This window comes from Zootermopsis nevadensis, unplaced genomic scaffold (genome assembly GCF_977971745.1).
Source record: "Zootermopsis nevadensis isolate Lab colony 2312 unplaced genomic scaffold, Znev_1.0 Znev_ptg000020l, whole genome shotgun sequence".
Classification (NCBI taxonomy): domain Eukaryota; kingdom Metazoa; phylum Arthropoda; class Insecta; order Blattodea; family Termopsidae; genus Zootermopsis; species Zootermopsis nevadensis.
In genome coordinates this window covers 10,997,105-11,021,797 of record NW_028259152.1, presented here as the reverse complement: position 1 = coordinate 11,021,797, position 24,693 = coordinate 10,997,105, and the positions used below count along the sequence as shown (strand labels likewise).

At 34.9% G+C, this 24,693-nt stretch overlaps 2 protein-coding genes and 1 long non-coding RNA gene across 9 annotated transcripts in view; 2 read left to right on the top strand and 1 right to left on the bottom strand.

The window, feature by feature from the left end:
* The window catches only part of LOC110830582 (proton-coupled amino acid transporter-like protein pathetic), a 47,340-nt gene extending 41,345 nt beyond the window's left edge, over window positions 1-5,995 (top strand). For all 6 annotated transcript variants that reach the window (XM_022065689.2, XM_022065687.2, XM_022065685.2 and 3 more), the window contains one exon: window positions 253-5,995. In XM_022065689.2, coding sequence (XP_021921381.1) covers window positions 253-506 — 254 coding nt within the window. In that variant the 3' untranslated portion in view covers window positions 507-5,995. The remainder of the gene's footprint in view (window positions 1-252) is intronic.
* LOC110830583 (uncharacterized) lies at window positions 4,155-7,881 on the bottom strand. Its single transcript, XR_002543287.2, has 2 exons — window positions 7,372-7,881; window positions 4,155-6,988 (listed from the first exon to the last, which is right to left on the bottom strand). It is a non-coding gene; the product is annotated as an uncharacterized LOC110830583 (long non-coding RNA).
* A 160-nt stretch (window positions 7,882-8,041) lies between these two features.
* Patsas (palmitoyltransferase Patsas) lies at window positions 8,042-24,261 on the top strand. 2 transcript variants are annotated; one of them, XM_022065683.2, is made up of 11 exons: window positions 8,261-8,396; window positions 8,650-8,878; window positions 9,154-9,394; window positions 10,143-10,308; window positions 11,269-11,402; window positions 12,725-12,870; window positions 14,496-14,592; window positions 15,810-16,135; window positions 16,914-17,079; window positions 19,739-19,973; window positions 22,481-24,261. In XM_022065683.2, exons 3-10 carry the CDS (start codon window positions 9,272-9,274, stop codon window positions 19,928-19,930), a joined length of 1,350 nt encoding a protein of 449 aa, XP_021921375.1. In that variant the 5' UTR covers window positions 8,261-8,396; window positions 8,650-8,878; window positions 9,154-9,271; the 3' UTR covers window positions 19,931-19,973; window positions 22,481-24,261. The 2 variants fall into 2 exon arrangements, with proteins under 2 accessions (XP_021921374.1, XP_021921375.1); XM_022065682.2 differs by lacking the exon at window positions 8,650-8,878 and having other exon boundaries at window positions 8,042-8,396.
* Window positions 24,262-24,693: the final 432 nt, after the last annotated feature.

Here is a 24,693-nt window from a genome sequence, read left to right as displayed (position 1 = left end):
GTATCTCACCTTGTAAACAAATGTTCTGAAAAACTGAATGAATAATGTCATGTATTCTATGAGTCAGTAGTAAAATTGGTCATGAAAGATGACTTTGGGGTGGCATTTCATAAAAACATGGCAACTGACTTAAAAGCTGCACAGAAAGAGACACAACAAAAGCTTGCATTATTCTGTAAGGAAATCATTTTAATAATTTCTTGTATTAACAGCACAAGTAAGAATGTTAAATGTTAATTTTCTGTCCTGCAGTTGCCCTCGCTGCTATGATTCCAAACTTGGGAGCAGTTATTTCACTAGTTGGAGCAGTGAGCAGTTCTACTCTGGCTCTCATCTTTCCCCCCATCATTGAGATTATCACTTTTTGGCACAAAGGATTTGGAAAGCATAACTGGATCCTTTGGAAGGATATTTTCATCATGATCTTTGGTCTCTTAGGTTTTATTTTTGGTTCATATGTCAGTATTTTGAATATTGTCCATTCTGAAACAGATTTAGACACCTAATATTTAGGCTATCAAGTTTTAAGGTCATGGTGCTTGTAAGAGCACCCAAATGTAAGAACGTATGCCACGGAAAACTAAAAAGTGTATATTAGATTTTATGTTGGCATTTAGGACTTTAGTCCAATTTAAATTGACATTCCTTCATAAGTATTTGTGTCTGAAATGCTTTTTGATGTTTTGAATTGGTTTAATTATGAACTGGAAGTGGAATTCACAACAGACCAATCCAAAAGATTCCTGTCAGTCATTTCCGTCTGTTTTAAGTCCACTTCAAACTCATGAATATAAAAAAGTTTGTTAGCTTGGTATAAAAGAGAAAGATTCAGTGCTCTGTGTCCATGACATTCAGCATCTCATTTTGAAATTTAGTAATTTATATCCAGCTTGGAATTTTGATGATTAATTCATCAAATGGCACCTGAAGATAAAGGAACAGATGAAGGAATGTTCATTTAACTATGAAGAAAGACTGTCAAGATGTGAGGTTATTGACAGCAACAGGAATGGTGTCCTGTACTAAGATAGATTGTGGACATTTTTAATATAAGATATCTCCAGTGATATCGTGGTTATAATATTCCTTAATGTATTGTCATCTTCCATAAGCCTGTGATAATGTGTCAGCTTGTATTTATCGTTAGCAGTTGTACAAAGGCTTATTTTAATGACGTTGTGCCAAAGGTCAATTGAAGTACAATAATATGGAAATTAACGTAACATTTTGAAAGCTGATACATGTGTCTGAGGGAAGCAAAATAATTATGTGAAAACAAAACTAATATGGCAGTATTTATGCTACTCGTCTTTTTTATCTCAAAATTTGTTATATAGCTATAATAGTCGAGAGAGCAGATAGAATCTCTCGGTTAAAATGAATTATTTATAAAAATATTGTAAGTTATAAATATATTGTAAAATATGTTGAATATGATGAGCTGTTTCTGGTATAAGAATCCACCACTACATAAAAGAATGATTAACTCTGAAATTATTAACAATACAGCAAATGATTTAACCAAGACCTGATAGTTTAATATAAAAATGGTAATGTTATTGGTACTTAATGTGCCTGTCATATTGAGTTGTATCAGTAATTGCTGTTTTTAAATACATTTGTTTCAGTATGCATTGAATAATGAGAAGAATGTATTAATAATGAGCAAAAAATGTTTAAATCTGGAGTCTGAAGGATATTGATGGAATTTGATATATGCATGTAAAAGCATACTGAAAATCCTCAATCTCTATCAGTAATGTTAGTGTCTGTATAATAGTTTCAAAGTTGCATACCTTAGATTGCCTTGTATACAGATATAGTATTCAAATTTTATAGTAGTTGTACCTTTTTAACTGAAGATGACTTTCATGGTTTCTTGTATTTTTGTGATTAAAATGATTAAATATTGTTATAATGTATTTGTGGATTCTTATATTGGTTAACATAGTTTTATAATCAATTGAAATTGTTCACAGTTAAACCAAAAGGTACATGTAATTCATTGCTACAAATTGTGTTGACTCTCTATATTAGAGATGCTTGACTTTGTGTCATGCCCACAAAGGAGTTTATTTTTTCTGCATTATGAATGTCTTTATTAACTTATTTTTTGTTTAGCCATTTTTATTTCTGTGCATAGATGTGATATTTAGCTGTGGAATATTGTGAATTTTCTTGTGGTATTTTAACTGTACAATTATCAGATAACAATATAATCCATAAACTGCCAGTGACAGAATTTTCAGCTCGCTGAAAACAATTTACTGGAATGTTCTTCAAACAGTATGTAATTGAATAATTCTGGAAATAATTTTCTTGAATCTTGCAAAATTTTAGGAATATGTTGTATATTAAGTGATTTTTACACTTACATCATATTTTATTACATGTTCCAAAAATGTACTTTAAAATTTGTGTTATATTCTTAAGTGCAGTTCAGAGCCATAACTTAAGAGTGTTATCTTACAAATTTTCATACCATATAGATATTTATTCAGAGCCTTACAAGCTAGCTTCCTTTCTACACTGTTTTATAACAGGCACATTTCAGTCCTCATGGGACCATCATCAGTGTTCGCTTATGTACTTGGTTCAGACCATTCCACTATATAAAATCACACAACTTTAAAGTTTCTAAAACTACCTAATCAAATGTCATATTATAAAACTAAATAACCACAACAATCTAAAACATACAGATTTTTAAAATGTAAAATTATACCAGGATAGCAAATTGTACAATGATTTTACTAATTTTAAATTTTAAGTATCTATATTTGGTTTTACAATGCAGTGTTTGATAAGGTAGTTTTAGAAACAATCATATTGTGTAATTTTAAATAGTGGAATGGTCTGAGCCAAATATGTAAGTTAACACTGATGATGGTCCCATGAGGACTGGAATGCATCTGTTGTAAAACAAATAAACAGTGTCGAAAGGAAGTTGATTTGTAGGATTTTGTTGAGATTGTTGTAACAACCGCATTTTTATACAGGCCTTTATTTTGTAAAATATTAGCTGACAGTATGGAAAAAGTGCTGGTAGTTGTAGGGTGAAATTAAATAAATGGCTATTGCCTTAGAAGTATTATTTTAAACTTTTATATTAGGTAGTATGTGTGTATAATTAGAAATTACTTGCAGGATTAATTAACTCTATGAGGCATGCTGAGTGGCTTTATTCACATTAGCTTCATGGAGTATTTATAAGAGACAGCATAAATCTAAACAGATGGATATAATGTTTCTAAAGTCTTGCTTTATCTGCCTTTGTTTTTTTTAAACTGCCCATATTTTGATAATGTATTAAAATATCACATTGCAACAAAACGCATTTTCAAGATTTGTGAACTCAGTAGTGATTTGTATAAGTGCATTATTAGTTATGGATATTTTATACTTTCAAAATTAAAGGAAATCTGAGCACAAAGAAACTGCAAAGCATTCACTACATAAGAATGTGTTTAGAAAGAGGAAATGTGTTTCAGTTCTGGACACTTCAAGCTGGTAATGCTGTTTTAATTCTTTACCAAAAGCAGGATACAATATACCACTGAAACTATCATGTGGTTTAGATTCCTCTAGCCGGTACTTCTCACACCATAAGCTATGAGTCACATGACATATGTTTAGTTGGTCTTTAGAATACAAGTCAAACATGGCCACACAGTTAATAGAAGGCTCCTGCACTTCATAAGAAAGTTTTAGTAAAAAGTTTAGAAGATGGAAAAATATAGTGATACATAGTGAGTTTGCTCCCACATGAATTTTTATTCTTTCCTTGTACTCACAGTTACCTGTGCTGTGTAGATAAATTCACCTTGCAAACAAAAAGTTTCCTCCATGTACCTCTCATTTAAAACTTCACTTATTGAATTTCACTATCCTTGTCTGAAATATGTTTCTGTTGTGATGAACAGTGCTGCAAGCACTCTTTTTCCTATTATGTCAATTCAAAAAATGGCTTTGTGATAAAAAAATAAGCATGTTGGAACAACCTGTGTCCAAGGCCTGTACTTTCCTTTTACTTTATGTTCTTATGTATTTAACATATGCAGCAGTATTCCCATGCTCTTTTTTTCTTTTTTGCCAGGTAAATTCTCATGTCATGCTACGTATGTCATCTGCTATAAATCTACAATTTTATTTAAAATTTTTTTTTGTTTTTTACGTTTTTGGAAAGTACTGCCAAAAACTTTTTGTCATTCATTGGCAAGTTTTGTGTAGACAGGTAACATGGGCTGAATATTATTGAGGTATTTAAAAACCTGTATGACCTCCCACAACTTGCCATTATTCATACTCGTCTGGCATCGTGATTTTCGTTATGTTCTATATAGGGTTGACCAGTGAAATATTGGAAAGGATGTGGGAAGACACTGTTGTGGCATACTTTAAGGTAGTACCCAAGGATTTGCCTGGCATACTAAGGTACACAATGGGAACTCTCAGTCAGGATACTGGCCTCTGTGTCCAGATTTTAACCAGAGACCTGGATACGAAGCAAGAGTGCTAGCCTGTTTACCACAGATTTGATAAAATATTTTTGGAAAGTTCATCTATAAACAGTTTTATTACTATGTTGTGATGTCATGTATATTGTGTATCTGAGACATTTGAAACATGTTGTTCTTCAGAATCAGAAAAAGAAACTTTTCAGTCTCTCTATAATGCTATGATGAGAAAGTTTTACCATGACATTAGCAGCCAAACTATTGATTTTTAGATTATCAAATTGAAGTTTGTAGAATGCAAAATGTCATTTTTACCTATTCAGGTCTTGGCTGTAAGCCTCACGTGTAACACAGTACATTACGCATAAAATGGAACCAGTTTGCATACATCAAAATTGAGAACATCTTTTGTTATATTACACAGTCAGAAAATTACATACTCCTGGATGTTAATTAAAATTCTGCAGCTGGATATTTATCCCTTAGCCTAATTAAAGGCTTAACTTGCAGATAAAATTTAGGTGCCTGTATGTTAAGAGTTAATTGCTGAATACTAAATAGTGAGCTTATCTTATTTATTGAATTTGTGGTGGTAAACATGTAATATAGTGTTAGCTTATTCAGTAAAACCAGTTTAAGGATACCCTGTTAAGTAAAGATTCCATTATCATATACTTTCAGATCTCTTCCTAAGAGATTTTCTCTGTTAAAAAATGTTTACAGGTGTGTTACTAGAAAATATTTATGGAAGGTTGTGCTGTATTACATATAATTAACTGAAGGCGAACTTCTAAGAAAATAGAATACAAAGTTTTTTTAAAAAATTTGTATTAGCCAGACTTTACTCTCTTTGCAATTAAATAAAAAAGTGTATAATTTATTTCCATTTTGGTTAAATAAATTTGTTGCAATATTATAATGGAAGAATATTTTAGAATGGAAAAATGTTACTTTTGATGTTGGAATTTAATTTTGGCAAAGTTCTGTTCATTAAAAACTGGAGAAAGTATGATTCTTCACAAAGTAAGGTCAGCTAACAGTGATTTGTGCATGTTTCTAAATAATTTGATGTGTGTGTGTATATAACAGAATATTAAAGAGAAAAATGTGGATAAATCATTCAGAACTGCTGGCAGTTAAATTTGATAGGTATGTTGCTTTTAGATTAAATGTTTAGACAATAAATAATATTTTGTAATATATATGGTACTTGTGTTCAGTTACAATAGATGGACACTGTTTTGATATATATGTACTTGATATTAATTGATTTGTGTACTGTTGCAGGTTACTCCTAATTAATTCATTACAGCAATGATAATTTAAGACATTTTAATTTGTAAAAACATGAAAAAAGTGTTCTGTCAGTGTTCCATAAAGCTAAAATATAATTACATTAATGTGAATCCTGAAAATATGTATCAAAATCTGTGCTACAAATATATATTTATTAAAGTTTCACCAATGAAACAATGTGCATGTACAAAATTTTAATCTTCCAAATATAAGATGATTAAATATTTATTCCAATCTCTCAAGTCTGTTATTAATTTGACTATTTATATATGTTAGGCATTTATATTAAACTGTTTATATTGCAGTCATGGATTTGATTTATTCTACACCTAAAGTAAAGTAAAGTAAAGCTGTCCCACTATACGCCATGTAGGCGCTTGGGGGGAGTAGAGGTATAGCTCCTACTCATTCTTGACCTGGGCACTAGATGGGGGTGAGTGGTCAGCATCACGCCCCGGCCGGCTTTACCCCGGGGAAAGGACCCCAGTACCCATTGTAGAGGAGGCTGGGTGGGCCCCAGAGCCCACTCAAGGCATGGATGTTTGTGTAGGTAGAAGCCTTGCAGATAGGGCTGATAACTCATGCAAGTTCTACCAATGTCCAAAAAATATATCAATCATAAACCTCCAAGAGAGGTAAAAAAACAGACCCTGCAAATGTGGGACAAATGCGAATGAAGAAAAACATTTAAATCTTAAAGGAAATGAGAACATGTAGGAGACCTAGGTATAGATGGGAGGATAGTATTAAAATGGAAATAGAGTATGGAGATGTATGTATGTAGTTATTTTCTTCTTCATTGAACATATATGATGTCACAAGTGGGATCCTAAACTGTCCAGTGTCTAGTGTTGTCATGCTTCAATAAATGCTGTTTGATTGGCTTGACTTGGTGGTCTGGACTGGAGTGGATTGAGGTCAAGGCTCCCTCACACTCATTTCCAATACATTTTAACTAAAATAAGACAATATTTTTAGTGGCCTCTTTGGCTGCTACAAGATGCTAGAATGATATAACTATTCAATATTGTTAGATCCAACAGGTACAAACATTTCTCTGCCACTTCAATGTTCTCTAATTGAACAGGTATTAGCCATTCTGTCACCTTTGTTGATGTAGTCCACATGCTGACTGTAGTTTTTCAACAACGGTAGTTTTATTAGCTCACATTCATCACAGAAGTTGCCTTCTGCTGCTGGATTATGTGTAGTAGTAGTTTGTTGTTCTTCATCTTCTTTTTTTTAAAAAACAAAAAATATATATATATATATATATATATATAGGGTATTTACTTTCATGTACCTGAGACAAAAACCTTGCCCCTAAGGCACATAGTGCAGCAGCTATTTCCAAAATACATTTTGTTTTTAATACATTTTAATATTATTATTATTATCCCATCTATTCACCATTTTATAGGGTATTTACTTCCATGTACCTGAGACAAACCTTGTCCCTAAGGTACATAGTGCAGCATCTGTTTCTGAATCACAATTTTGTTTTTAATACTTGTTACATATATTATATAGTTTTATTGTTAGAGATGACTACATATTTTATGACAGCGTCTTTTGAATGATGTATGAATATCCCAAAAAGGCAGCTTTCTGCAGTTACCTGATGCCGTGTTCACCCGGAATGTTGGCCAAATATTTTCTAAGTGACTTGGAGACAGTTCCAGTTGCTCCTATAATTATTAGAATTATTTTTGCTTTCACTTTCCACATTCACTGTATTTCAATGAGAAGGTCCTTGTATTTCAAGATCTTCTCTGCTTCCTTCTTAATCACATTCCTGTCAGGCGGTATTGCTACATCAATTAAAGAGACAAGCTCCATTTTTGTTTCGGATTATTTATTATTATCTGTGGCTAACCCCTCCTACACTTCCAGTGAGACTTGCATGTGTGGCTGTCATCTGTTTTCCCAAGTGTATGCTCATATTACATGTATTCTAAAAGTAAATGTTCAGTGGAGTTGTAAACTTTGTCATAGGTCTCTCTAAGTAATCAAAGAGTTGGCCAGTAATCTGTCAATGTTTGTCACCCATCATTTCCCGAATGAATGCGCAAAATACGTACAAATCTTGTACAGGTACGTCAGGAAGTAATGTCGATTCATTTTGTCAAGTGTGTAAATACTGACTTGTACATAAACGGATTACCAACATAGCATGTCACACATCATAGACGGCTTTATAATTCGACTTACAAATAACCCCGAGGAGAATTAACTTCCTGCCTGCCTTTGCCCTCTGGCCAGTCGCCTTCATAGTCTTCTTGCGCATCAGCATTGTGTAAGTCACAACCTATTGATGCTGCGCAGTCGTGTGTGGAATATGGCGTATTGTTAATGTCACAGTATTTTGCACTGTAATTTAAGAAACAACGTATAGTACATACATTTATTCGCACTGTTTGCATTTGAAGACAGCAGAACGCTGTGTAAAGTATATCCAAGCCCGGGCACAGCCCGAAGTGTCTGGGGTTTACCGACCACAGGGCAGTCTTGTAACATGGTGGCCGAACATGCACCCAGTACTGTCACGGAAGAGAAGGACAGCAATATTTTGTGTTGCTCTAACAACACCGATTTTGACAGGGGACATTCATGCAAATCAATTTTTGATGTCGTCAGAACTGGGTAAGCAGAACGTCCGTTTTTACTTGAGATTCGGTTACGGCTTTGTAACTGTCAAACGATGTGTATTGACTGTTGTAAAAACATTAACTCGTGTGTTAATTTCTGATAAAGCAATCATTTTAAATATAATGTTGATAGCGAGTTAATAAATTTCAGTCAGATTTGTGCGGAAAAGTATTTACTTAACTCTGATAACCAGTCATCTGTTTTTCGAGCACAATAATCTAGGTCTTTGACTTGCTTGTCTTTCCAGTGACATGTGATATAATTTTCTAGTACTGCAAAAATACTGCTGTTATAAGAACGTAGGTTCAACCAATACTCATGGTTCTCCATCCTTTCACTTTGAAGTGGTGCAAAAGATGTTTTAGGCATCTCCCTACTGATTTGACCCAGCTTAATGAATCCAAACTGCTTTGCAACTTGATGTGGGATGGAAAATATATTCCTTACTATAACCCACGTTAGAAGTAAAATCAGATGTAAGTATAAAAGAGGTTAGTGCATCTAGGAAAGATGTAAGTTAGATGGATTAAATTATGTGAGGTGTAATTCTCATTAATATTTTGTGATTATGATATAATGTACAGGCATACCTCTCCTGGAGGGCCATTTTCCGCAACATTATATGTTCACAGACAGAAAATTAGGGAATTTGATATTTGTTGACCAATGTTGGTGTTTCTATTAAACATGCATTCTAGACTTTTTGTATGAAAAATAAAAATGTTAACATTTAGCCTGTTGGTCATTTCAGTGAAGTTTGTGCTATAGAAGCTTTGGTTGAGAAGTTGGGACCAGAAGCTTTGAGTTCACGAGATGAGTGGGGGTACACACCAGCACATTGGGCTGCATTAGATGGAAATGTTGAGGTTATGCGTTATTTGGTGGAGCGATCTGCTCCTGTAGACCTGTCCTGTCTTGGCACGCAGGGTCCTCGTCCAATTCACTGGGCTTGTCGCAAGGGACACGCAGCAGTTGTACAAGTTTTGCTATCGGTAAGAAATTGTGTCTTGTAAAGCTTTTTGAAGTTAATGAGAACAATAATTATTTATAAGCATCATAAAGGCCAATCACATGATTCTGCCAACAGTATGTTCCCCCAACTTCAGCCCCTGTTATATTGTAAACTGTAAAGAAAATTGTTTAAACCCTCACACAGTTTAAGAACTGCAGGAAAATATCCACTTTGTTTACTCATGCCTAGCATGATTCTCAAAGCGCACAAGAACACTTAAATTGTTAAGTCATTCTCCAACTCGGTGAAGGTTCCTCAAACTTGGTCACACTGGTGGAATGCTACATGTGGTACTGTGATTGTGGGTTTGAATCCTGTTTGAGGTATGGATGATTTCTGTATATTTTGTATTGTGCTGCCCTTTGTTGGAAGAGACCTCGTGATGGGCCTATTTCCCATTTAGTTGACCTGCCAACTCTCTAGTAAAGTATTAGAAAACTGGGTTTGGTTTATTATAGTGTCCAGAATTAACTTCAAGTTTTACAATCTGATATAGTACAAAAATCAATTTCCTGTGTGCCTGCTGTCTAATACGAGATCTGCAGAAACAGAAAACTTCATTCCCATTGTCAGTGTATTAAAGAATAACTCCGGATTTACCATATATCCTGGGCCTCATCGACTGCAGTTTTGTAAATTTTGGGGTGGGTCAGGAACACGTCTTCTATGAGTGATTTATTTGTCTTGACTGAATGTATATTCATGAATTGAAATGTTGAATTTTATAGGCTGGAGTAGCTGTGAATGCTCCAGATTTTAAAGGCCTGACACCTTTGATGACTGCTTGCATGTTTGGCCGAATTGCAACTGCTGCTTTTCTCTTGGGAATGGGTGCTCTGAATCATCTCGCTGACATTAATGGTGATACAGCACTTCATTGGGCAGCTTACAAAGGTAAGGGATGTGATGCAGAACAATGTGCTATCTTTTTGGAACATATATTGCAAAGGTTTGAAAATAAAGTAGTGTATTTCGTTTTCTAGTTCATGCATTTTTTTTCTTCCAAAATTTCTTTAATTACTTTACAATGAAAAAATTATGGTGCAAGAATAACATGCTGGCATGATATATGCAATATAATATTTGGACTTAGAAGGGAATATTGCAGCACATTATATACTACTGGATCAATTTGTGTTTCTTTTCAATTACAAAACCTGACCTTGTACTGTAAACCCTTCTGTTCTGATATTAAACATATTTTAAGTTTTGGAATTAAAAGAAATACTGTTGAATCCTTGGGTGTATTATATGTTACAACAGGCAGATTTCAAAAGCCTGGACTTTTAAATTGGCATAAATTTCAGTCATAAACAAAAGTACACACTGTTAGGATAATGATGTGATGTTACAACTATGCTTGCAATTATTATCAACAGTCCACAGAACTTTGATTTTTTTTTTCGTATCCAGCACACACCATTCAGCATGGTGTGCATTGGTGGTTAGCAGGATTCACAACCCATCAGTACATGGGTTCGATTGGGACTGCAACATTTAACGCTCGTGCTGTGACCCCCTTTTTACGAGATGTTGATGAAAGTGGAGTAATTGTTGGGATGCCACAGAGAAACCGGGGAAACCCTGGAGGAAAACTCCGTGATGCCTGGACCACGGCCTTGCCCAACACAAGTTGTAAATCTGAGCACTGCCGGGAATCGAACCCGGGACCCCAGTATTACAAGCCCAGCGTTCTAACCGCTAGACCACTGTGGCGGTTAGAAGAGTGATGAAATTTAGTGATTGGAATTTTTATATTTGTGGCCATGGGCCGGAATGAAGGTCGAAGCAATACATATATGAGCTAGTCACTTTTTTCTAACAACACTGAATATTAATTTTGTTTTATTTCAGGTCATGCCGAATTAATTCGTTTGTTATTGTATTCAGGAGTTGATTTACAGAAACCTGACAATTTTGGATCAACACCCTTACATTTAGCCTGTTTGTCAGGGAATGTCAACTGCGTAAAGATATTGTGTGAAAAGGTCAGTATTGTAAAATGGATGTTTATTAATAGGTTATGTAATGTTGTATCAACTATAGTGTTTGTTGAATGGTGTTACAAGAAGATCAGGTTCATTAAACTTGAAGATTAAATTAGTTGGGGAAACTGATCTTGGTCTATTTCAGAGTGTTTTCATGGCATTTAGCTGCAGTGATTGATGAAAACCATGAAAAATCTGTTACAGTATTTGTGTCCTGGCTGAGGTGTGAGCTGGACACCTGCTGAATACTGCTCGAGCTCAATGTCTTGGTTTTTTAATGAGCTGACAAAGAGAATAGTTCTGCCCTTGCCTGGAATCAAACACTTGTCCTGTCCACTGAATACTAAGTTGTTTTAGGCATTGCTATAGAGTATGTAACAGAATAAGGTACACAATTATGGAAATTTATTGTGACCAAACATACAGTAATATCACAACACAGTTTCTTACAGAACTTTTTTTAACAATGAATTTCTTTATAAGTGTTAAATATGGCTGCCACTGATTATGCGGCAGATATTCAGACATTTTTCTAATTTGTCTCATAGCTTATACATATATATATATATATAAAATCTGTCAGAGCTATGGTATTAATTGGAGTATAGTTTATATCCTGAATAATGAGTGTCAGCCATATTAAATGTTTTTAAAATATTTGAAATGTTAACAAATTTCTGTAGTAAAGTGTGTTGTGAAATTACTTCTTCTTCTTCTTCTTCTAAGGCTCTCCGGTTCGTATTCGGTCCATGGCCTCTCAATTCTCCTCTTCCATTCGGTCCTCTGTTAGGTCCGTCTGTCTGAGGCTTTGATTGAGGTTTCGAAACATCTTCCTTTTTACGGTGCAAGGTTGTTAGCCTTGCGACCAACCCCCAACTTGGAGGACCAGGTTACCTGTCTTAGTCTGACCTCTCCCCCTCGACCAATCTGGCTAGGGAGGCCCTACCAGTAGCTATGCTACCGCCAGCATAGCTCTTGGGATCACTGAGGTACTCGAGCCCCACTACCACGACAAGGTGCAGTGGGGGTTGTGAAATTACTGTTTATTTTTAAAGTTGTATACGTTGTTGCATTTAACGTGTAATGAGGTCACTCCTATAGTCTTTATATTTTTTGCTAGATATCAGTTATCCACTTGGTTATTGTAACCAGATGGTCATCATAATCAAGGATTAATTTTGGACAGCTCAAAATGTTACACCATATAAAACTTCAGACTCCTCTGTAAAATGTTTTTTTTTAATTGTGGTCCTGTTATTGTAGGTGTGTGGTTTATGTTCCAGCAGTTTGTAGATAAACCTTTTTATAATTTTTCTCCATAGAGTAAAATTGAACTGCAGCCGAAAGACAAAAATGGGAAGACACCTTTATTACTTGCCAAAAGTCATCGCCACAGTGACATAGTGCAAGTCTTGGTTACTGAAGAAAAAAGAAGGGCTCGTTGGATGCCGCCTCTTTCTAAAATATGGTAAGTTATTGTACTATAAGGCTAAGTAAAATCATAACTTAATGGTAATCAGTTTAATCCAGTTTTTAATTTATTTTCAATTTTCTACTAATTGTTAGATTAATTACTTAATCTCTGAATTAACATTTTTGCTGTTGTACCAGGCTATGTAACCAAATACTAATCATGACATTGCTGTTTCTTAAATCAGAGTGGGATGAAGGTGAAATTACAATTATTACTTCTTGTTGGTTGATTTTATGGTTATTTAATGATGTTTTTTCAACTTAGTATTATTTAGAGTTGAATGAGAGGAGAGGATTATACTCTAGTTTGAAATTATTCAAATTTAGGTACTAAGCTGTAATTAACCTGTAAGATTTGAAGTTTTCACAGAGGTAAGTATGAAGATTTCTGTCAGAAGACTGAAATCTTCTGTAAATAACCTGTAGGGATGAGGAAAACTATGAAATAAATATGTGACAATGGCTGGTGCTTGGCCAAGTTTTATTTTGAGCATTTTTCACAGGAAACATAAGTAATTTCCATTAGACTCCTACTTTCTTTATTCTGTCATTGTGCTGATTTTATTAATGAATTCTTTATTAGAAATTTTAATAATAATCAGTAAATCTTGGATCTGTATAATTTGAAGACATGGGAGCAACAGTGGATAACTCTTGAATTTTGAAAATCTGGAATAATAAAAAACGTATTTCCATTAATGCCTTCCAAGTGGGCTAAGCAAGGTGTGGTTTGCTATGTTGAAATTTGTGTCAGAGATGTACCAAATGGAATTGAGCAATCATATTAAACTTTTATCTCCGTTTTTCACAGCCTTAATAAAATGTTGATTAGCCTACTGTTGCTCCCAGATCTGCAATTAGAAATGTGGCAGTTGATGAACTGTTCAGTTTTGGCTTGGTAAAGTAGCAGTTTCCCCTCATTCAAAAATGCCATGTTGTGGAGACACAGGGAATGTGGAGTTAAAGCTGCATGCATTTTAGACTTAAAATTATTTATTATCAGGACTTTTTCGATCGTCTGTTTTTAAAATCACGACGTTTCGGAGGCTGGTCCAGTGAGTGGTCAGCACCATGCCACTCTCACTTCACTCCTGGGGAAACATCTACCTGATATCTGTGCGATTAGAGTTCCGGTGGTCTCCAGAGCCAGTTTGAACTTTTTGAGATAAAATTTCTGCTCATAGTGGAAACCGAACCCAGCCATCCATCCAGAGATGTGCTGGCTCATAACAATTGATTAATTTATATTACGTGTAACTAATGAAGGCAAGGCAGTTGTGTTTGGCTCTACTTTTGTCATGGTTGGATGAAATAAGAAATGCATGCAGATGTTAGGTGCAGAAACAACATAGGAAGTGGTCATTTGAAATAAGTGAGAAGATAATATAAAGAATTGGTCTTAGGTAAGTAAGTTGTGAGGATGAACTGAATTGAACTGATTCAAAATTATGACAGATAGTGGGCCTTGGTGTTTTGAGTTCAAAATTTCAGGTTTTATTGCAGAAAGTTAGTTAGATGTTGTCTGTCTTGAAACCAGTCAGTAAATTTACTCTACTTTCAATGATGTTTATAAATAGTGGTGAAGTATTTCTACATTTTCACATTTTGTGTATTTTTCAGGGCCCTTTTATTTGGAGGAGCTGGTGATTCAAAGGGCCCTCTTCTTCTCTTCATGGGTTCTGTGCTTTTGTGGGGTTACCCCATGTATCTACTGAGGGTATTGTTATAAACTACAATTTGCTGTCATTATCACTGGAGCTTTGCATTGTGTTGTACACAACATTTTATTTGGTTGGTTTGCCATTTCTGTTTTCTGTTATAGTCATCTTCACAGCCCTGATTAAGTTTAATCTTTGTGGGCATTTTTTTGTTCTAATTACAAGAATTAATTTTTTGCGTAGAAATTTCTTGGAGCTTTCTAAAAGTTTATATTCTGTTGTTGTTTTTCATTTGTATCTGGCTTTGTGCTTGCTGTTGTGTAATATAGTCTTTCTGTTTGAATAACAACATTACAGTCTACTACTTAGCTTACCTTTGCTGTAATATTGCAGTAGTAGCATTCTGTTAATAAACCATAGTTTATGATTTTGATTATGATATCACTGAGTTTTACTTGTGTTTTAAATTACTCCATTACGTTTTGATGACTGTTGGAATGAATTTTTTTCCTCTTAAGGGGTAAGCCATTTACAATTTTAAAACTTGTAGGTAACTTTTCAGCAGATGTCTTTTGCTGATGACTCTGTGTAAATCTGACATATTCATACATTAAGAAATTAATCATCTCAGTGTGTATCATCAAAGACAGTAAAGTATAATAAAAGAAAGGCAAACATTATTTGATGAGCCAGTTAGCTCAGTCAGGATAGTGACTATGGGCTGGGCAATCGGGATTCAATCTCTGACAGAGGCAAAGGATTATTCCTGTAGCCACTGTGTTTTGACCGGCTCTGTGGTCCACCCAGCCTCCTGTCCGATGGGTACTGGGGTCCTTACCCTGGGGTAGAGCATGGCTGGGGTGTCACACTGACCACGTATCTCCATCTGTGCCGAGGTTAAGAATAAGTAGGAACTGTGCCACCTCTCCCGAGTGCCTACATGGTGTGTAATAGGATGGCTTTACAAAAGTTATTTGAAGTTTCTAAACATTACATCATTTAGAAATGTGTCTGTGTCTGTACTGTATTATACAAAATAGAACTTTGCACTACTATACATCTTGTAAGATGAGCACTGGAAATTTTAACAGAATATGCCATATAAATTGCATTATTTTGTGTTTAAAGCATAGCTTGAAAGTGGCTGAATGGTGCAAGTATACAGGCACAGAGCAGCACATGCATGGATGTGTTAAGTGGATTTTGTAATATGGCTCACCTTCTTAACTTGAGTTTTGAACTGTTGCTCAGTGCTGATTTTTATCTTTCTTTTCAGTGTGTTCCCATCACGTGGAACATTCTTCGAGTCTCACACTACTGCTTCATCTATTGGAATCTGCTGATGTGGTTCAGTTGGATTGTGGCCAATCGTAGGGATCCAGGTTATGTGACTGTTAACTCAGACGGTTACTATCGAGCCATTAAACAAATACCATATTTTGACAAATGGAAGAAACGTAACATCGTGCTCTCGCGTCTGTGCCACACGTGTCACTGTTTGCGTCCACTGCGGGCCAAACACTGTCGAATCTGTAATAGATGTGTTGAATACTTTGACCATCACTGCCCCTTTATTTACAACTGTGTTGGACTTCGGAACAGGTAAGCAGCATTTGTTGAGGGACGAGCTTTTAGAATATTTGTGTAGATTATAGATTAGATTTTCACATTCACTGTTAGGCTTTAAAAAGCAGACTGTGATTAAGCACTGGAGCTTAAAGCCCAAGAGCAGGATTTGAACTGTCTAAAAAGATATACTTTCCACAGTGTGCAATAATTTTAATAAACTTTAAGTATGTGGTATTGTGGCTTCAAGGTAACTCTACACAGAGCTCAGAAATATTTGTTTTCTCTTGATGTTATTTTTTAGAAAATAATAAGACCTCCAGTAGACTTTTTGAGGTAATGGTGTCATGTGTGGCAGTCTTGTCCAGAGACAGGGATTAATCGCCTTTATCAGACCCACTGAAATAGGTATTTTCACCTGAAGATAGACAATTGGTTAAGTCCAGAAAACAGCAATACTGAATATTTTAGATTTGAGGTTCTCACATTGCTGAAGATGTCAATTTTGATCTCCTGCGTAGTCTTCTAAGTAGTTTCTTTGGTGCTGTGTAGTGATCTTGGTGCTCTACAACTCAGAAGACGACAGTATTAATAACTGTCCACTTTATTATTTGTCATATTTTTTAAACTTATTCTGAAAGCCTTCTGTTGTTTTTATAAACTGATGTTGATACTATGTTATGAACAGTTGAAGTAATTCTGTGAACCAACTGTTATAGGACCAAGAAATAGTATTTTACTGTATAGTGAATTTATATTAACAGGTTTATGTGACAATCATGAAAGGATTTTGATGTTATTCTCCATTCCTCAGGATCTGGTTCTTCCTGTTTGTGATGAGCATTGCCATAAATTGTTCTTTCACCATATATTTTGCCTGCTACTGCATTGCTATTGAAGGATTTGAGATTATGTATGTTTTGGGTCTGATTGAGGCTTTGGTTTTCTGTGGCCTGGGATGGATCCTTACGTGCACCTCAGTAAGTGAACTTTTATTTTATTTATGAGAGTTTAGTTAAGAATTAAATTAACAGATTGAATTTTGGAAATGATTGCTATCATTTAGTTCAGAATCTCATATATTCTTCTTTTATATAAATGTCTAAAAATTGAAATATGTAAAATTATAATTTTGCTTATTCTTTGTGTGTGTGTGAATGTAGATCAGGGGTGTTTGAGAAGAATATTGTGTTGAGGAGACTTTTTTAACTTATGAAATTAACAAAAAAAAATAACAAAAATGATAGTCATAATTTATAGTTTTTACTTAATATTTTACGAATGATTACATTTGTAAGGATTATTCACAAAGAAGATAAAAGCATGTTAAATTTGGGGTATGCTTGGTGTCATTAAGTTTGGGGTCTTTGAACATCTCTTATAGTAACTAAAACCTAACAGTTAAAATATGCAAAACCGTAATTTTACATTTTATGTGAACTTGGCCAGGGAGAAATATACTTTGAGGATGTCTGAGAACTGGCATAAGTGCTGAGGAGAATATTTGTACCTTAGTGGAAGTAACAGGAAGACAAAGGAACTTATGTAATGATGCGCTTCACTTTTTTTTCTCTCCACAAAATAGCGCAGGATGTCTGAGAAGGACAAGTGAAAGTGTTTATTGCAAAGACAACACAAGCAGGGTTTTCAATAGCATAAATGTCCAAGTTTTTTCAATGTGTTGGTATCATCAGTTATGTTTCAGTGTTGTTTCTACTCATAGCTTGACAGATATTGAAATTAAACTCATTCTATTACTGTTCTATTAATACCACGTGTTCTCAAGAAGAACCATCTGTCACTGTTGTGGTTGCCTCTGTGATGTTGCAGTGTGTGAAGGTCCAGAACTTTGTCTTTGTGGATAATATGCTTTATTCCTAAGAGAAAAGGCGACAGGTCTGATGACCTATGAGGCCGTGCTTAAGGCACTGCCTTATCCAATCCATTTGTTTGGGAAGCATAATTTAAAAATTCTCAGACATTGTAACAAAAATTTGGTAATGCACCATCGTTCTGCAACTGTACATCATTAGGCAGCTATGGGACATTACACTATTCTAACATGCTTAGGGATGAATGGCATCATGGTGGCATGAAGAAGAAGGGCCCAGTGATGTGATCCTTCATCATACCACTCCACACATTCACTTTACCCGGTGTCCTACGTGAGCGATTAAATGCGAGCGGTGCAAGTTGCATGGGTGAAGCGAAAATATCAAACTGGCTGTTTGTGTGGCGCTGTCCTAGGTTCCAGCGAAGCGGTCAGGAGAGGGAAGCGGCCAAGTCCGAGATCAAATATTTTGATATTTTCACACGAGTCGCTGCGCTGGCCAGTAAGGCGCATGCCCAAGAAAGCTCTGACCATGCAGAACACGGAAGGTGCATGAGCAGGAGGGCCGTGTGCTTCTATTGCGGTCTCTCATGTAGGACACAACAAGCGATTCCCCGCTTCATATGACACCCTATGCTGCTTATGCAGCTTGGGTAGCTCGCTTGTTATCGCCTATGTAGGACATTGGCTTAGTGTGTCCCTTTGATGTTCAGTGATTTCATGTGCCTCGCTATTCCAGTTTCTTTCAGACATCTGACCCACTCCATATTGGAGTTGTACAACTGTGTTTAAACCTGCATACACAAATTGTAACTTACGTTGAACTCTTGTAATGGATTTAAGCTCTGCAGACCACAAAACACATGCACTCTTCTGATGAACTGTTAGCGTCGTGACTGCATGGTGATATGTAGATGGGAATGGCTAAAGTGTTGTAGGTAAACCATTTATACCACATTGGACATTGATGCTATTGAATAGTCTGATTGTTTTGTCTTAATAAATATTTTTGCATATGTAAATTTTTATTTTATTTTACATCTTTCTCAGATATTCTGTGTAATGGTGATGAACTCAAAAGAGAAGGATATGTAGCACGTGCCAGAGACATGGGAGATGGTATACAAAATTATTGTTGGAAAACCTAATAGGAATTAAATTACTTGGGAAGCCTAAGCAAAGAAGAGAGTATAATATTAAAATGGATGTTGAATACATAGGGTGTAAGGGTGCAAACTGCATTAAAGTGTCTTGGTGGGCTGTAGTGAACATGATAATGACGTTTTGAATTCCATAAACGGCAGGGAATTCATAACCAGCTGAGCGACTGTTGGCTTTTAAATAGACCTATTTACTTAGATGGGATATGTGGGACATGTAGCACATATTTAAGAATTAAGTACACATAGAATTTTGGTAGGGAAACCTGAAGGAAAGATCCGATTTTGAACACCTAGACATGGGCATAGATGGAATGATAATATATTGGAACAAATCTTCAGGAAATAAGGTGTGAACTGATTTAAACTGACTAAGGGTGGGGTTCTTGTGAACTTGTTTATTAACTGTTGTGTCACATAGAATTAGAATCTTGACCAACTGAGTAAGAAGTTACGGCACCATAGACTTAACGTTACTTCCACTTACAATAGAATTTAGAGTGTTAGGTCCATCTGGCAATTTGCTGTACTGTAACTTGTGTTTGAGAAACTCCTAGATTAGAGCTGAATTTTATTTGATGTGTTTTTTCGTGTTTGTTCATTTTCTCTTCTGTGCATATGTTGTCAGTATAATTTATATAATTGTAGATACTTCATGCCTGCATGAATCTGACTACAAATGAGATGTTCAACTACAAACATTATTCCTACCTGCGAGACAAGCGTGGCCGCTATGAAAATCCATTCTCTCGAGGACCCATTTTGAATTTGGTTGAGTTCTTTGTATGCCATCCTGATTACAATAAAGACCATGACTTCCTAGAAGAAGAACCAATATGAAGAATCATTTTTAAAGTTGCTTTCACTGATTGCAGTCAGAGAGGTAAGTTCATATTCAATTTGTTTATACATCCATAATGTGTATGTTTTTGTTTCTTATTTAAGGATCATTTAGACCAAACATGTGCATTGACAGTTTTCACTATGTTTGCAACAGATTACGTTTTGAGACGTTGTACATTCTCGTGACTGATTTAAATTCAATTATTTTCATGTTATTAGCTACCGATGAGACTGTATGCATGATGTTAAACAAGATATTGTGCCACACTTTTTTCTGATTATTTCAGAAAATTCTAACTTTTTGTATCAAAATTCAATCTTAAACATCCATTGTTCTACTGTATGAGTTAATTCCTTCTTTCTAAATGGTCTGTAATCTCAAAACACATATCTGCGAGGTTGAGTTTTGCAGACTGCTATGCTCCATAAGGTTCTGAATTCTACTCCTGTAAATTCTCTTCAGGAAAGACACTCATCTCATGACCAAGCCTGAGTTTGATTCTAATCATGGTCTTAGAATGTCTGATTTTCAGTTCTGTTTTATACCAAATAAGTTAGGTGTATTTCCAGCTTGTGTAAAATTTTTTATGAACCAAGTTTGGTGTGAGGTGTGCACTGTATGCAGTTGGTTGAAAAGTGCAAGTCCTTTAAATCATTTATACACTGGGAATGTGGATTGAATCGCTATGCGTTGTCCTATGAATTTGGAGGTCATTTGACTGATCCAATATTTGTGGAGTCTTTTATGGTTGAATAGTATTCAGCAAACATATATGAATGAAGAAACCAATATTTTAATTTAGTTTTAGTACCAGTGAAGAAAATTTTAATTTTAAAATATGGAGACTCTGTGTAGTAATTAATAATAAATAATAGAATTATTTTAAGGCAATTTAATATTGGTGACTTGTGGGCTCTTCATCATGAAATTTGGTGTTTTACATTGCATTAAATTTTGAATTAAGACTTCAGAACACATTTCTTTGTAGGTAAAGAATATTTGAAGAAATTTAATCTTAAAATTTTGTAATTATATATTAAATATCACAGTTTAGTGATTAAGAGATTAAATTTGCACATTTTCATGCTTCATAAATAATAAATTCGATAAAGCCATATTTAAGACAAAGTTTGAGTTAAAATATTGTACATCTGCATGTTTTTACTCATACATCTTAGTTTTAACCACAGCTTCTTGTGTGTGGTTATATAAAAGTGTTTCAGTAGTAAGGGTGATGGAAGAAATTGTATATTGGCCTACTACACCTCATGTAATTTGGGTTCACATTTTAGTATAACATAGAGTTGGTGGAGGTACTGGCCATGTCAATAAGTGGACTTCTGGTGATATTAAGGGATGGTGATGGGATATTAATTTGATTGATATGGTTTTAAAGTAAATGCTAGTATATTAGTGTCACTGGTTGTTGATTAAAAAGTAGAAGTGCTGTTGTTGAGTATTTTGTAAATTTTCGAAGGATTAGAAAAATGCAGTATATGTGAGTTTAGTTAGGCTCTTAAAAAGTGGCCCTTAACCCTTTGACACTGGCTTCAGTAAGATATTGGCTTATGCAGCATCTTGTGTAATTTGTTCTTACTCATATGCCATTGCTTTTGCTTAAAATTGTATGAATAACATCAGAGATAGCGCTTTGCTCCTGTTTCTAGTATGTGTGCCTCTTTCAGGCATTATTTGTATGCTTTATTGGGATGTAAGTAATGGTCATGAGTGATGAAAAATTTACCAGAGTCTTTTGCTCTGACCCTGTTGTTTGCAAACATATCTCAGAGGGAACTATATAACATTTTAGTCAAAGCAAAGCACTTTGCTGGGGTCTGTGCTTGAACCTAGATTTTCTGCATCAAGCGTGGTTTGTTGTTGCTGCTTGGAACAACAGTTTTTAAGTCATTTTTGCTCAAAGTGTTTCAATCTCTCACCTCAGTGTTTTCAATTGCATCGTCATGAGATTCTGCTGTGCAGAGAGTAAGGTCTTGGTTATGAAATTTTGCATTCATTTGTTTTTATATCACTTCTAATAAAGTATACTGCATTTGTGGAGTGTCTAAATATTCTTCTCCTCTCCCCCCCCCCCCCCCCCCAGTTTACTTAAGACTGTAAATAGAGTTGCCCTTAAAATGAACTGTACTTAACCAAAATCAGGCTTTCCAAAATTTAGCATAGCTGTGCCTTGCCAAGTATGAACAGAATTAATCCTTTGAGGTGCGCTACTTGTTGGTGGATAGAAGTGATGATGCTAGTGGTACTGTAGTTTTCAAAGTTTTTTTGAACACAGTTAGAAAGCATATAATTCTGGGAGTAATTTTTATTCACTAAGGTAAATATCATCTTGTTACTGCTTTAAGTTGTGTGTGGAAGAAGAGTTGAATTTCATTTAGTAATCAGTAGGATATTTGCAACAGGCTGCTATGATAGGCCAGGATAAGAGGAACAGAGAACTGTGACATATCTGCACGTTAAATGCTGTATTACCTGGAGCAGTTCATAAAGCGTTATTGAATACATAATTATTAATCCATCTATTTTAGGTGTTCTTCACACATTAGCGTAAGCGAAGAAAATCTCCCATGTCTGTCTGCTTGCCTGCCTGCCATATCTTTCATCATGTTGCAACAGTGATCTTGGATCTAATTATTGCAAAAGTGGCCTCATATATTGTTGCCTTTGATAACATTGTTGAATTTCATATTCCGTGTCACACTGCTGATGTCATTGCCGGTGATGGCATAAAGAACACATTTGGAATTCCAAAGTGCACATTTCATGATCTTGTTATTATATATAACCCCCACCCCCACCCCCAGTACGTTCATATCTTTATTCCCTAAAATGTGTTTGACGCTCTGGAGTTCTGCAATTTATTTTCTGTAATGCCAACCTAGAAAATCATCTTCTAAACTAATTTCATCCCATATTAAATCTTTTAGTTTCATTTTCTGGTCCATGAAAATGTGGTAGAGTAACTTTAAAAATGCATTCTGATTATGAATGATATATTTTAGAAGATTTATCTTTCATTATTTAGCACTTAAGTGATTACCGTACAGTACATTCAGATTGTAGTCATAATGCACAGATTGAATTAAGACTTCATAATTGATGCTATTTTACAGATGAACTACATCTGTTGATTTATAATGAAACTATTTACTTTCATCTGGTCACATTTCAAAGCCATGGAAGTATATAATTCATCAGAATGAGCAGATATTCAACGTATGTTAACAGATTAGCTGAACAATGTTTCATTGATATAAAGTCCTTCAATATCAGTGAGGGTTAAGGTGCATGTCAGTTCTAGTTATTAGATTCTGACATTATTTCTGATTTTGCACTACAGCAATTTTTGCAAGAATGCTTTCTTTCAACATTCTTCTATTATGTGAATAGAAGAAATGTGTAATGTTTTGGAGACTGAGTTCATGTCCATCTCATTCTGTCTTGTCTTAAAACAAATCAGCTGTATGTAATGCCCCTACAAAGAGTGTGCCATTTCCTTCTGTCTGAAAATGGATCATATTTGTCTAATGGATCCACAGATTTGGTACCATTTCACACTACATGAAAGTGAATCGTTATTATCTACATAATTGGTACCATTTTCTTGTACCTGATCATATACCAGGTTTTTCTTCTGAACTCACAAAATTGGTATCGTTTCTTCTACCTGAAGATGAAATATACATCTTCGTTATTCAGACAGTAGGTAACGTTCAAAGAAATTATTCCCATAATGTTCCAAAACCAGTGTCGGCAACATTTAGGATCACTCTAAGTAAAGAATTTAGTGACTGATAGTTTTGGTTGGAGGCTCTGTCAGTATTTGAGACCAAGAGGATTCCACAGATAAATTTTTTTTGTGAAGTAATTGTCAACACCTTACATATCGTGATAATTAAAATAGGGTAATAGTTTCTATCAACTTGTTAAACTTGCTAGTATATATGTTTGGCTTGAAGAACTTTATTGTTTATGCAGGCTTGCACATTTCATAAAAAAAATTTAGTGTATTATTTATGCATGTATTTGTTCATATATTACAGTAATTACTCAGTGGATATCATTCACAAACAAAATATTGCCACACGTTTACTGTAAAGTTCTTTAATGCCTGTTCCTCTGTTTGGATTACTGGAGAAGTAATTACGCTGATTAACATTATGCACTGTTTGCAAGTAATGGATATTTTATAAGCTTGTTGAAAATTCTCTAAAGAATAATGTTGTTATGACTATATACTTCATCTCCATAATTATATTAAACAGCAATAAAGTATTATACATTTCTTAATTTAAGAAATGTCTGGTGACTGGTATGTATATTATTGTATGCCCTCGTAATTGTGTTTACGTTGTGTGTTTCTGTATCTTCCATTCCACATTAACTGTATATCGTCCTCTATGCTACAAATGCTTTGAGCAGTTGATGGTCATATAGTTTATGAGATATTTCCTTTTGTTATGGAACCTGAAAGTTTACCCCTGTCATTTCAAAAGCCTTCCATTTAATCCTTTTCTGAGAAAAATCATCACAGTCAGTTTATTTGAGACTTTTTTTTATTTCTCTCCAATTTATGCCTGGGTCTCCCCAGTTCTCTGGCCCCATAATGCTTTTAATTGAAATTTGTTACGCATTCCATTCTTACATGAGTACTACATAGCTTGACTGTAGCAACCTTCTTAATTTAATTAACCTTAAGCACAAGTGAAATGTAAAATCTGAGAAGCTCCTTTGTTATGTA